The 15,776-nt window shown below is 33.8% G+C and overlaps 1 protein-coding gene across 1 annotated transcript; it reads right to left on the reverse strand.

Annotated features, from left to right (window-relative positions):
- Positions 1-804: 804 nt before the first annotated feature.
- LOC139974535 (uncharacterized) lies at positions 805-12,350 on the reverse strand. Its single transcript, XM_071981746.1, has 8 exons — positions 12,192-12,350; positions 6,215-6,260; positions 5,482-5,651; positions 4,959-5,223; positions 4,021-4,232; positions 3,397-3,615; positions 2,359-2,623; positions 805-1,412 (listed from the first exon to the last, which is right to left on the reverse strand). Exons 1-8 carry the CDS (start codon positions 12,267-12,269, stop codon positions 1,150-1,152), a joined length of 1,518 nt encoding a protein of 505 aa, XP_071837847.1. The 5' UTR covers positions 12,270-12,350; the 3' UTR covers positions 805-1,149.
- Positions 12,351-15,776: the final 3,426 nt, after the last annotated feature.

A 15,776-nucleotide genomic window follows, 5' to 3' on the forward strand; every position in this document is an offset into this window, starting at 1 on the left:
GTAAATATATTGAAAGAAGTAGACGTTGCGTATTGTAACGCACAGACAGTTTCCTTATTGGAAAAACAGCTTATTTTTCTGTTTAAGATTGGCATCGTTGTTATACTTCATTGTATAACGCTTGAAGATGAGTGAAACTCTTAGTCTTGCTTCAACAGAATAAAGCAAATTAAATTGTTTACAATCTGATGCAAACTTAATGAATTATTACGTTGCAAAAGTTTCAGTTGACTAGGTTCATGAAATTAAATTAATCAATGTGTGATTTTGCTGTACATTGTTGAAATAATTACTAAATTGACAACATTTGATAAATAATTCCTTTGCAGCACAATGTTGATTTGTTTTTTTTAAGTTGAAAACTGTTAATACAAATAATCATAGTGTGGAAATTGCAACATAATATTAACAAAGAAGTCTTAATATTAAAACAACACTTCTACTGTTCCGTATTTTCTGAAATCAACGATTTAAACTTTCCAGGATGACACCAGGAGAGTAACAATTTTTACTGTCAGTATTTAGTCCATTGTCACTCAAAAGCGTGTGCTATTACAACTGCGACATATAAAAGTTTGTGATATAAATTGCCACACGATGTTTCGAAGAACACAATATTTAAATCAAGTTGTTGAGTGGTAGTGTCGGTGGGTGAGGGGAGGGTCGGGTGGGTTGGGTGGGTGCTAAATCCATACGGATACTATGTTCGTTTTTTTATATTTTTAGGTCATACCGGGCTTGATCCATCATCCAGTGTAATTAACAATTGAAATAAATAAAATAGTAAATATGAGGAAAGAAGTGTTTAATTTTCCCAAGGTTTCAATTTCATTTTATTGTTTGGAATATTCAACGTTAAATGTCTTATGTATGAGCAAACATTGATAATAGAACGAGAATCATGTCCATTACTAGGGTACGTTGCGTTGATATATCTTGATATCTATTAGCGTCCTCACTGGAGTATATTCATTGTTTTCCTGTACTTAAATGTGACGTTGATGTGCTTTCTTCACTATCAGTCACGGGACTTCTCTATCCATATTTTCAGTCAGATGACATCTATATACTTGCTGAGGAACAGGAAAACTAGCTCGATCTGATCAACTACAATTCGCAGTTTTGTCAAGAAATCTCTCGTATTCACGGCTAAAAGGGACGAATCTTCATTTCTGAATATTTGATATTGTAATAGCTGCCGGGTAAGTAATACCAATAAAGACTGCTATAACTACCTCGGCTGGCGTGGTAGTCTCCATTGAGGTTGGAATAATAACAAGACCTGTACCACCAGGCACCGTGATAAGTGACCGCACAGTGGCGTCCATCAACATCGTTGTCACTGTCCTTGGTACTGAATTGGTAGTTGAGGTGATAACGAAGAGCATAACCATCAGGGTTGCTACGAGTGTCTGCAAAGAAGAACAAATAACAGATATATGAAAATTCTATGTAATGCCACGGAAAGATAAACATATTGATTCGCTTGAAATGAGATATTAATTTATTAAGAGTTTCATTAATGAATTAACGTTTATGGTTCATTATTCCACTTATGGCAAATTAAATGTTATCTTTTATTATTCTTAGTTTCTTTCAATAAGGTATTTTTAATTTTATACCAAAATCATATTTCGGTAATGCTGAATCACTTGTGCTGTAATATCTAAGAACAAAAATATAATATAATATAAAATACAAAACATGACGTATAATAAGGTGTATCAAAAGCGTTCATACTGTTTTCAATGAAATAAACCGCAGTAAAGTAATGTTAACTGATACGGCATCATTGTTGCAAGTAAATGACTCAAAAACAAACATTGTGGCCTGAAACTTGGTTTTGCCCTTCTGATACAGTTAAATGATGCTAATTTTAATTTTGTGCAATTGTATATTCGAAAAAGTATTGTATACATAGTGCATGACTGTTGCGTGGACGTGGGTGCATTGGTTAGTGTATTACATAGGTGACTATGTGCAGGTCTGAAATTGGACAAGAACATGGTATGAGAATGATTCACTTTGCTGTTGATGTTTAATGGATTAGGTAATCTTATTAGTGTCTTTGTTTTACTTATTTATGAAAGGAAGGATACAAATCTCAAGAAGAGAAATACGGATAAATCAATCCATCCACTCGTCATCGTGTTAATATATTATTGCATTATCACTGCAAATCATTTATTTATGTAAGTCTTCGGTCAAATATATGTAGGAAACCTTATAATATGATATTCCCAAGATAACACATAATAAAGAACATTTAACTACGGACAGACCGTAGAAGCATTTATAGTTTTAGAATTGTTCAAATATCTAAATGATGTGTATGTAACCAACTAAATTGTAACAAACCCGCTGTTCCACTGTAGGTTCCAAGTTGAGATAACCGATATTTGTCGCTTTCGTCATTAATCCGGAAGTTGTCAAACTTGGCATAGTATGGAGTACCATCTCTGTTCACCAGATCGATCCTTATTTCATATCTCTTTTGATTGGTCAAGTTAGAAAGCTTATCATTTCCAAGCCAAAACTCGTGGTCTAATTCTCCAAAACCTTCTTTGTAGCTGTCCCATCCGAGGTAGAAATCCTCGGTTCCATCCACACGACGCTGAAAAACCTTTGTTTAAAAGTGTGAATAAGAGGAATACTTTTGTCATGATCAAATATAGCAAGCGATTAACTAAATTGTCAACATTCTTAGAAACATTAGAGTTGAAAATCGTAGACTTAAACGAATTTGAAGGAACTGATAAAGGAAAACCTCTTTAAAACATTTTTATTTAATTTATTTCCATTACGTAGATCGTTCGTTCTACTGCAGATATTAGCCTGTAATGAGAGTATGACAAAATGACAATTCGCTTGAAAGGGATCTTTAAATCGTGAGAGAGCAGATACATAGTAATGGCTTCAGTGTGGATATTTTCCTGAAGGAAAATACAGTTCAGTATTTGTTCACTATAAGAATATATTGTATTTGCATATTTTACTCGTCGTTTAATATTCTATGTAGAATGGAACAGGGTTATTTTGATATATGGTAACTGTGGTTTAAAGTGAATTCATTAAGAACGAATATCCATTTTTATTTATAGCCTTGTATCAATAACGGTCACTACACTGGTTTGTGATTTTGTTTGTCTATTCTACTACAATCGACCAGAAGGTATATTCTATGACTCTTGTACTTTTGTGCACAACAGTGCTTTGTAGTGCAATGTAATGCATTGTATTTTCTTACGTGCAGCTAGGGTATTGATTGTGTTTGTTAAAGAACAATGTAGTGTAGTATTGTGTGTTCATCGTGGTTCAATATCTAAAGTGTAGTTTAATACAGTGTATTACCGATTAAGTGTGATCAATGCGGTTATGATCAATGGAATGACTTACCGTCCATCCTCCTCCGTCAGTCATGTTGCAGTAAACCTCAAATGCCTCGCCGGTCCACCCAGTTGGTTTGATTCTGTATATATCGTTATCCACGGATCCATCCTCGTAAATTTCCTGACAATCTTTAGGATGGCATGCATATTCTTCATCCCATGTGATCTGCCCGTTGGTACAAACACCTTTTCTTGTACATCCAGGGTTCACGTAAGAGCCACCTTCCTGAAACACAAAATTATTCTTTACTTTAATGTTTACAGATTATATTTAACCCTGATGTTGTTTTTCTTATCATCCATGGTAAATACTGTTCTGTATTGTAATGTCCCTTTGTAAGGACTAAAATTCCCTACGCGGAGTAAACTATAATTTGGCAGGTATTCCTATAACTGCTTAGTTGAATGGACTCAAAAATAATTCATATATTGGAATTTGATTGAACTTATATTGAATTCATTATAAAAGATAATATTTTCAGTGACTGACTGGTTATATGGAGAAAGCTTAAACAATGCTGTTGTTTGCAGAATAGTTGTTGGAAACTGTCATAGTGAATATTCTTTGACATATAGCTCCAGATTTGACTGCCTAAAAGTTTACAAATCAAATGAAAAACAAACAACTTACTGGAATAACTGTTTGTCCCTCTGATTCGTAACATCCACACTGTTCTTGAGGTACACAGTCTGATCCCTTCATGAAGTATCCATCGGAACAAACACAGGCTTCGGCATCATTACAGACCCCATCCTGACACACTTCTGGAGCACCACAAGTCCGCTGACAGGAGTTACTGCAGTTTCTATAGACCATGTTGTAGGGACAAAGTGTTATAACGTCTGCGGGAATAAATATGTCGGTAAAATTGAAACATATTGATGATGTAAACTTCGTTGTGTATTTTAACTGCAATGAACATGCTGTGAAACTTGTATCAAATGCCAATATTACAACATACTCCATCAGAAAAACAAACACATGGCCAGGTGTAAATGATCTCTAGCGATATCATCATATATTGTTATTGTTCTTAGATAAGCTCTTAACATACGTGGCAACTGTTTACCTGACAAAACTGAATCCATTAGTTGTCAGCCTAAAAATGAAGAACTAATTTCCTTAAGTTACTGTTTCACATAATAGTAATACAAATAGCAAATGGAAGGTACAAGTAACACTGATGATTGGGTAAACATGGGCAGATCCACGAAGTAAACAGTAAGGCAGTGTGGCACATGGGTCGTTAAAGCTGATTCCCATGTAGAGGAATCTGCGGTCGCTCTCCCAGAAAAAAGTTTCGACTTTAGATTGCCGATTTAGGCTATAAATTATGTCTAATATTAGACTTTTACTTAAGAATATGCCAATAACTACAGTTGTTTGTGTTTGCGTTGAAGGGGAGGGGGTGGGGGTGGGGGTCATCACAGGTTTCTGGATCCGCGCATGATACGGCTATATGAGGTCCAAGCTGCCTATTGTGGTGAACTAAAGGTCATCTGACCCGATAACTGGGCTAAGGGGAACAAATAGTAAGGATATTAAGCAGAAATGTTGATATAACTTACCTGTTCTTCCAGAAAAATTTCCAAGACTGAACAACTTGAAGTTGCTGAATTCATCACTAATGCGGAAGTTATCGTAAGAAACACGGATTAAGGAACCATGTGATGACGTCATCTCAATTACCAATTGATACTTCCTTTGATTGGTCAAGTAAGAAAGCCTCTCATTACCGAGCCAGAATTCCTGAGATAAAAAGCCGAAGCCAGACTTGTAGCTGTCCCAGTCACGACTGAAGTCGATGGAACCGTCAATGCGACGTTGTATTACCTAACAGTGTAAATGATTTAGGAAATGATATCAAAGTAATTGATGTGTGTATTGTGAATATACGTCACTAGAAATCATTCTTTTGCCAAAGATAGTCTTTAATGCTTTATATCAGGATATGCATGCTGTGTATTATGTATGCGCATCTACCTATTGTGGTATCACCCGGAAAAATTGGTAAATTAAAAGGGGGAGGGAAAGAGAAACAGAATAAGAGAGAAAGAAACATGTAAAAGTAAATCGACTGTAGAGACCTACCGTCCATCCACCAGAACTGTCTGCGTTATCACAGTAAACCTCAAACGGTTCTAGATAACCATCTGGTTTGATCATGAAGACACCAGTAGAGTTATGAGATGAACATTGCTCCTGGACTTCTCTGCAATCTCTCGGGTAATTCGATTGTTGGTAGAAGAAAAACGACGAACCTAGTACGTCCAAGAAAGTAAATTGGTTTGCTTTTGAGAGTTGATAAACAGTGAAGTTTAAATAAAATGTAATTGTTATGTCTAACTAGCATGCGATGAATCTAAATATTAACGTATTTTAATATTAATGTATTTAGCACGCTGTATTGCCTGTTCTAGCTGATATCCAACTTATCATTTGAAGGACACAAATCTTTCGAAATCGAACGAAAACGAAAAGTATATTTGTCTAAAACATTCACAATAAATGATCACTGAATGTTAATAACGATTGCTAAGGAAGTAAGATCATAAATATAACATAAACCTATGTATTCAAACAATTCTAATGATATTTAATCATGACGTCTTACCTGAAGACTTCACTTACATAACATTAAAGGACTGCAAAGTTAACTTACTTAAACTATTATCACTGACCGTTTAATAACCACTGATTAGGAAATAGCATCATAATTATAACGTTAATCCACATATTCGTAAAATTTTTATGTTACTAAATCATGACGTCATATTTTGATGACTCATTTACATAAGATTAGAGGCCTGCCAAGTTCACTTACCTACACTAGTGTCACCAGTGTTGTCATTGATTGTCTGTAGAGCATCCTGTTAAATGGAAATTAATACAAAATATAGTTAATTGGCAAATTTACGTATTCAGGTGTAACTAAGGTGATGTATACTTTACTCAGTATTTTAAATGACTGATATGCTGCAGTGCAGGGTGTGGTAAATGTGTGTGTGTGCATGGGAGGGGTGGGGCTGGCTCGGTGACAATACCGTCGTGCCTATCTCGCCACTTATTGCTACATGCGAAAACAATCTGGGAGGTGAGTAGGTTGATGGAACGAGTTGGAACTTTCTAGTTCGCAGTGCAACAATGTAATTAATCAGGCTATTGTTTCGAATTGTAAACTCGTTTAACAAATGCTTATTCCTTTAACCTCCAATTTTGAAGCTTGTTTGTTGATATCAAATATACAATCTTAACGGAGAATATATCATTTGAAACGAATGACGATATAACGACACTACTATCACCCTTATAAACCTAGATATAAGTTACGTTTTGTAAAATAAACAAATGAATTCACAACTTCGCATATTTATGTTGAAAAGCGTTACAAAGCCATTAGACGAACAAGTTTAAGAAAAGGCAATTACTCTAACGTAGATATTTTATCTAGTACTTTGATATATATATATGCCTCTTTAACATAAACGAAGTATCATTTAGCAATAATTTCCTGGTTGGCACAAATATAACAAACATATTGCGCCACGAAAATCACTCTGGGGAAGTTGTGACAACAAAATCACAATACTTGCATTGGCAGTAATGATAAAGTCACGAAAAACAATATTTTTAATTTAAAGGAAGAATAGTCAATGACAAGATTTCCTTGTTTTTTTAAAAGACAAATGATTTCTCAAAAATCGTGTTTTTTGAAGTGGCAGTCGCAATTAGATAAAGAAAGGCACACAAGTTATTAAGCTGTGAGCAACTAAATATTACTGTATCTTGGAGCATTTGTAATAAGAGCTCTTCGAAGTAACATTCTTCATCAGAAGCGAACCAGGCGGCTGCGTAGAGTACGTTTAAGATAACATCAATATTACAACGAGAACCCTAAATTAGCAAACATGTTGCGAAATGGGTTGACAATTTTGTATATAATATTCGATGTATGTGGCCCCCCGTGCTCTCATCACCTTAGTCACCAAACTACAACTACTTAGAAAAATATTTTAGCTTCACCAAGGCCTACAGACACAAGTTAGTTACATAACCACCACTGCCTAGAGACAGACTTTAGTAACAAAACCTCCATGGCCTTAGAGACACAATTTAGTCACTAAACCACCATGGTCTAGAAACACACTCTCATCTCTTTCCCAATAAATATTCAGCTGTATTAATTTAAAATAAAATTTTGTTAACAATTTGAAGATACACAGTCATCATCATTTCCGCGGTAGAAATGTTTTTCAAGAAAGATTAAAAGAAGTATTATTTTCTGGGAGACGGGGAGAATCCTACATCCTGTCATTTACTGTTTTTTTTTTCTTTTGTATCTGAGAATTACACTAACAAGGATGTCACCATGACAAAGAAGTTAAGAATTTGTTCCCTTTTTGTTGATGATTCAAACGCTGTTAACTAATCAAACGGGAAAATCTAATTCTTGAACAAATAATTATTATACCTTCCTGGTAAACACTGATTGGATGGGAATATCCTGATTTTGCTCCAAACTAGTGAGTTTTGTCATTCTATAAGATCTTAGTTTGCAAAAATTTACAGTAAGGAAATATTGAAATAAATTGGAACAGATGCTTCTAAGATATTTTCCACACGTTTCAAGCAGACTTTATCAGCAATAGTGTAAATTTAACATTTACCAAACATATACACTATGCCCGAAAGTAAAGAAGACTTTATTTTATGAAAACAAAATTTATATAATGTTTATAAAATAAGTACCAATGAATTAATACCAAAGTACGGTACTACAATTTTGTTTAATTATATAGCAAAACATACACAGCTATCAGCTGTATTTTCAGATGCAGATTTTTGTAACAGAGACTTGTTAAAAATTGGGTGATAATTTTCTGTGTAACGAGGTGTAAAATACATTGTAAACAAAATCTCTGCTTTCATGGTGGGGGGAGGGACTTTAATTTTGAGTTATAATTTACTATTATAATATCCCGATTCTGTTCCAAACTTGTGAATGATTTCACTCTGTAAAAGATCGATTAGAAAAAAAAACTCGTACGTCGGAAAATGACTGTGCGAAATTCTACCAGATATTTTGATTTAGTGTTATACGGTGCAAGCAGACATTTCCAACAATAGCATAAAGTAAAAAAAAAAATGATGTGTTCTAACATGTGTTCTATGAAATGAGCATCGACCGATTTCCTGCAGTGCGAAAACTTATTGAATTGAATTTATTTCATGATTAAAAAAGAAGCATACCAAAATATGGAAAAGGGTTATTACTTAGATAGTGTCAAATATTTTTGTCCTTGAAGTTAGCTCCACAATTTCTGGCATCGGAAAGCTCCTTACAGTTATATCTCAGAAAATTCCTTACGACCTTACAGCAAAATCTCAATAAATTTGAATTTAAATAAAACTTATTGATACTGGTACAACAGTAACTACAGGGTCAGCTCCTAGGCAAGAAAACATGATATGTGAAACAGAATTTGCTTATTTAGTATTTCGACCTATTGAAAGGTTTAAATAAACTTATATTATATAACACGTTGATTCGTTATCATGCCCTTCTAAACGATACACAGCAAATACAGTTCTGAATCGATAAATTATTTGGTAACACAAGACTATATTTTGGTCGGAAAGAACTGCGTCATTTGAAATTCCAATTCAACAATGATTAAAATAATTAAAGTTTAAGACAAATTAAAAGTTATATACTGGAGACGGTGTATGTCATATGACTAAAGGCAAACCGCATTTGTCGATTTTTTTTTACTACTAAAAAAACGCTGACGTCTTATAAAATAGCAATGAAGAGAAAATGCTGATGGTTTTCTCAATTTATCATTTAACGTTACATGTTTCAGCAACATTGTTATCATTAACGCGTCATATCTTTACAGAGCGATACTATTCATAATAATTGTTCAATAAAAGTTGAAAATGATCAGACAAAACCCCATTAGAATATTTGTCACTATTTTGGACAATGCACGAATATGATAGATGCCGTATATTTTCGGCATAATTTTCTAGTCCTTACAAAATGTTGTTTGCGACTTGATTGTTTCTTCCTCTAACCATTAAATATTACTTTTACCTAAAGTATTGATCCCAGCTAATAGAGATTAGATTCACATTTTTATAACAAAACAAAACAAAAAGAGTTAAGAAAAAGTGTATGTTCTGTATGAATCATATCCTCCCAAATCCTTAATCCAGGGTTCCAGAATGGATATCGAAATTGGATTGCTTAACTTTTTTTTAAAACATGAAACTGCTTTCAATTAAATTTAGATTTAAAGAAACAGAGATCAAATAAACTTTTTATTCTGATATAGAAAAATTGGAAATTTCAGAGCCTGACACAGGTATATCTTACGTAAACTTGCAGGTTTATGTACAACGTCACTAATTTGATTTGGCTCTAAAGGTTCCATTGTTTCGTAAATTTTGAAAGTGAAGAAATAGGAAAGAAAGACAATTTTTAGATGATGATATGTGATAGCTTTTGATCATTGGCATATTATTTACAACTGGAAGTTGTTACTAAAATTACATGGCTCAAAGCGTATACTAATTAAATTTATGTAGAAAAGAGATTACAGTTTGAGTCAGTGATATAATTTAACATATGATTTGTTTTCCTAAGCTCCACGATCGGAAATTATATTAAATAAAACATTTAGAAAACGTTGTGTAAATTACATTAATGTATACGGTGGGATGCAATAGCTTGCTATTTTCAAATAACTTGTTACAGGCTTTTCTATAAACTTTACATTTTTGTATCCTCTTTTAAATATGCTTGAAATAAATTTTGAGCTAGCGCTAAACATGACGGCAAAATTACTTTCATCGACTACGTTGTTGCGCCAAAAAGGTTATGATACGATTTAATGTTTAAAAAAACAAATTTAGAAAGAGAGTCGCAAAGTACAGTTTGGAGATATAACACGATTTAATAAAAGTCCGTTTTGTAAACTTGAAAAAAAAAATGATAATAAAGATGCTACACATATAAAATTTGTTAACACAGAAATAAAATGCTTTGATAATATTCTAAAACCAAATATTGTAAATGCAAAGATACGTTGTTCCTAGTTTGACTTTCAGACTTGTTTTCAATTGTAATCTTAAAAGGCAGCATATTTCATTAATTAATTGACGCAGGTACATAATACTTTAACTATCCGATCTAGGTAAACGTTACTAATTTAATTTGGATCTAAGATTCCGATGTTTCGAAAATTTTGAAAGTGAAGCAAGAGGTAAGAAACACAATATTAAGATGATGAGATGTGATAGCTTTCGATCATTGGCATATTATTTAGAAATGAATGCTGTTACTAAAATTAAATGGCTTAAAGCGTTTACTAATTAAATTTTGTAGAATAGAGATTACAGCTTGAGCCAGTGATATAATTTAACATGTGATTATTTTGCTAAGTGCCACGATCGTAAATAATATTAAATAAAACATTTAAACAAGTTTGTGTGAATACCACTAATTTAGCGGGGGATGCAACAGCTTGCTATTTTCAAATAATTAGTTAGGCAATTTCCTATAAACTTTTTATTCTCTTTTTAATATGCTTGAAATGAATTTTCAGTTAAGCCTAAACATGACGGCAAAATTATTTTCGAATAGTGTGTTTTACAGTTTGGAGATAAAACGCGATTTATTGAAAGTCAGTTTTGTAAACTTGAAACAACTTGAATAAAAACGCCACACGTATTATATTTGGTAACGAGGAAAATAAATGCTCTGTTAAAATTCTAATAAAAAACACTTGAAAATGCAAAACTACGTTGATCTCGTTTGAATTTTTCCGACTTTTTGTTCTATTGTTAGCTTAAACGGCAGAATATACCATAAAAGAAAGTTTTGTTTTACAAACGTATCTCAAATTTGAATGAATCGATGAATATTTCATTAATACTATTTCATGGGAGCTTATCCTTTTATCCGTTATTTTGAGGCATTTAAACTGGCACAGTTAGGATCAATTTTCACTTTAAATAGATTTTTACTTCATTTTCATAAATTTTGGAAACTACTATATTTCAATTATAAAATCAAGTTCTTGTTTGACTATATGTCAATCGCTCTTTATATGTAATAATATTCAATTAATAAAAATCTTGTTTGGAGTTGTTAAAATACACTACTTAATTCAAGGCGATGCTTTAATGATATTTTGGAATTTACACTCGGGAGGAAAATTAGTTTTGTTGTGTTCAGTTATGCCAAAAAACTAACATTAATGTCCAAATCTTTGAAACTCACTATCTTTTACATTTGATATTGATTCTTAGACAAGGTTGTGGAGAATATTAACTACTAATTTCTATAAAATGAAAGTTTTTGACTTTGATATAAAGGAGTCAATGAAATATAAATCTAATATGAAAGACATGTTTGCCTTAAAATGATAATGGACTGTTGATAAATTTAATTAATTACTTGTATTTTTTTCTAGTTTTCATAGTTTTCTACGAACTTAAGGTAATATTGCATTTAAAATAAAAAGTATGGGCCAGAATAAGTTTGCTCAAATTATTTTCCAGTGTAGAGATTAATAATGAGAACTTTTAAAACCTAAGAAGTTTTAATTAGAAATACAACAACATCACTTTTTACTGCTGGAAAGGGGAAAAGTTACTTACATAAATTGGTATACTCTATCATGGTGACTGAAGCTTTAATACTAACTGCAGCTAAATAACAAGTCAAGCTAATTGAATTAAATAATGGGAGAGGTAAAAACAAAGTATCAAAATATCAAAGTTCTAAAACTTACCACCCGTTGTGGAAAGAGACAGCCTGTTGTCCAAAGGAAAAGAAAAACTTCAAAAACTTTTAACAATTTTCTGATCATCTTGATAATGGAGAGAATTGGAGTGTTCGGTGACCTGCTCTCTTCTGATGTAAACGGTGATAATGATTTCCTCTAAGGTGAAGCTACAAAATACTGAACCACTTAAAGTAACATGCAGCCTACAGTAGAGGAGACTGGCCATGCAGCTGGACATAACCAATGTTGCCAATTGTGTTATTTGTCATATTATACTGATAACATACCCTTCAACATTTGGACTTCGGTGATAAATGTCACTTATCCACATCGGTAGATTTTTCAACACGGATATGCGTATGATAAAATTGTGCGGTGTGTATTTATAGGCTTTTATTGACAATGGTTCATGGGGTTACATAAACGTCGGTCGTGGGGGAAATCTTATTATTATATTAATGAAGTAGGTAGAAACAGTAAATTTGTAATGATTGTCTTCTAAAATATATTTTAATCTATTTTGGGTAGGTAGAGTAATTAATGTGAAAATAGTAACTCATGGACATATAAAAGCTATATTGCTTGAATTGCTTCTGGTGACTTGAACACAATAAATGTACAAATGAGAGTGTCTTCTGTCTGGCTGTATTTTACAAACTATTGAAGAAGGAAATGTGTTGAATCAATGTAGTCTATATCGTTGTATTTACCATGACAGTTCTGGGCAAATAAATTCAATATCTTGAGCATTTTCGATATCTTATATTTGTCATCTGAATCTCTATTGTATGTCGAATTGCTAGTTGTATTTGCCTTCTTAGGGCCAATTAAATTTGAACTGAGTGTTTTACAAAGAACCATTTCAACCGATAAAGTCAATTTAGATCACAAGAAGAACTTAAAATCTTCCGTATGTAATAGTTATTTCTTCTTCAAGTGTGAATGATGCGTACACTCTTAACCGACTCTTAACCGGTAGGGCAATATATACAGGTACTTTCTTTGAAACCTTACCTTTTGTGTGTATAAATGATAATACATTCCCATGTGGTGTAAAAAGAAGTATGGAGCGGGATATGTTCTCTCTCACTTTGAACATGATCAAACCAAGTACTGGAGATAATCGTCTGCTAAACTATATGACTTACACAGCTGCAGACTATGGTGTCATAAACAGGTTGGGCCCATTAACTAGTTATACGACCACCTGATGCATTTGCAGTGTAACTTATGAATACTCTAGTTCTTTGGTGAATGAAGTGGTTTAGAATAATTGACCCAATCTTCGGGCTTCCTTGACTAAGAATCTTCAAGTTTTATAATAATTAATAATAATAGTGCTATGAATGGCGAACGCGTCCGTAATCCTCTAAGTCAGGGGAGGGCAACCTACGGCCCTCGGGCTACATGCGGCCCGCCAATGATTACTTTGCGGCCCGTGAGATGTCTCAAGAAAAAGAACAAAATTAATCTAATTTGCAAGGGCGGCGGAACCGGGGGGGCACAGGGGGCACGTGCCCCCCACTTTTCCTCAGGGTTAAAAATGTGCCCTTTTTCTACATAAAAATTGAGGTGTCTCAGTTAGCAAGAGGCCAGGGAACCAGAATGAACACTCGGGAAGGGACGTTTCCGGCCATCTGAGGGGTTTGTAAAACCAAAAATTTTCTTGTACGCTCCGCGCCAACCGATGGTGCCGCTCCGCTCAGATAGTCATGCACACAGTTTTGCAAATCCCGGCTACGCCCCTGACTTTAAATGAATTTATGTGGGTCAAACTCAAAGCTATTTCGAATGGAAAATTTTTTTTGAGATATTAACAAGAAATAAACTCTAATTCGGCATATTCCTACATTAGCAACTAGCATGATTTCACCTCATTTTGTCTCAATAGAAAACTTGTTTCTTGTTTCCCAATTTGCACATTGGATATTGCAGTGCTAGTATGCATATTTTCCTTGAGGAGGGGGGGGGGGGCGTTGATGGAGTGATGTGTATATGCAAATAAGATAATACAATAGGAGTTATAAAGGGTACTAAATATAAGGCTACATCAGTCCAATCGAATTTCTGCAAAGTGCCCTTTGATGTCGGTGCCCCCCCCCCCGATTAAAAGTGCTTCCGCCGCCCTTGCTAATTTGCATCATCACAAAAACGAGCTAGTTGCTTAACTTTATCCGCACTAATGAATGCCTATTATCCCCATTAATTGTCAACTGTGCTGTATTGACATCATGTTTTTGTGAATACAGATTTAGTACACGCACACACCTATTGCTTGAAAGTACTCGGAATGAAATATATGAAATCAACAGCATGTCGTTGGTAAGGTGTGGCCCAGTCAACATTTTACTCCTTATATCTGGCTCATTTATTCAAAAAGTGGTTCCCCACCACTGCTCTAAGTGATCTAGTGTACCAAAAAAAAAAACTTCTACAACGCGACAGAATCCGCATTCAATAAACGAAGTGTTGGTGAAATTAAGACATTGTCGGGAAATGCTTCCTGGATTGCTTCCAAGTCCGATATGACAATATATAATCAAAGCAAAAATAATTTATCTCTTGTAAAGTTTAATAATCTTGTGAAGTTCGTTTAGATCATCTTCGAATTTGAGAAAGTTTACTGGACCTTACAAAATGGTTGCTCTTTTTATTTATTTACATACACTACTATATCAGTCGTGATTTTACTTGGGTATATATGTTCACAGTTACACAGAGCGTGTGTGATAGAATAGGCTGTCGTTTTTACAAATATCTACTTTTGTATGACATATGACATTTTTTTTTGTAAAAGAGAGACAAAAGCTGTGGTGATAAAAAGATGTTAGAAAACAAATGAATATCTCGTTCGCAGCTTTATCAGTGGTCTGTTGTTACTCTCTTCTGCAGGAGTGTCTTGACAATATCTCTTATTAACCAAGTTTACCCACTGATAAGTAAAATAAAACGTGTAAATGTAAGCACATAACATATTGGCCGTCGCGTCATTTTGCATATTGGATTATGATATACTTCAGTAACACAATTACACTTATCCACGTAGTAGAAATACACACAGATCTGTCTTTTCGTTCTTTCATTGAGTGAATTTTGAAGATTGGATGTTTAATAGTCTTGCAGGATGAGAGTTGTAATGTAATTTAATCTACTGATAAAGTGTATTCAGTAATAAGCGCCACAGTTTTAGGTTGTTGGCAATCTTTTCTTATACCTACCAGCCAGTGTTTATGTGAAATTCACATCACGAGAACAAACAGAAAGTCATCATACGTGTTAATATACAGTATCCTATTTCAATGTCAAAATCTTACATATATGTTGATTTGTAATTCAGGAGAGATAGAACGTACACTTGGTTTTTCGCGTTGGTGGGTCTGGGTTGCGCTTAGATCTAAATGTAAATGGAATAGATCTCTTAATTCTGAAAAGCACCAACAATCAAGGGTATGGTCTATAGAAGACACATTCGACAGGTAATATGAATTGATGATGGTAAACGATAAGAGCTAGGGTTAGGGGTATGTTTAAGGTAAGCGAATAGGGTGTTTAAGGTTACAGGGCTTTGGGTTGGGTTTAGTAATGAGGTAG

The sequence above is a fragment of the Apostichopus japonicus genome, chromosome 9 (genome assembly GCF_037975245.1).
Source record: "Apostichopus japonicus isolate 1M-3 chromosome 9, ASM3797524v1, whole genome shotgun sequence".
Classification (NCBI taxonomy): Eukaryota; Metazoa; Echinodermata; class Holothuroidea; order Aspidochirotida; family Stichopodidae; genus Apostichopus; species Apostichopus japonicus.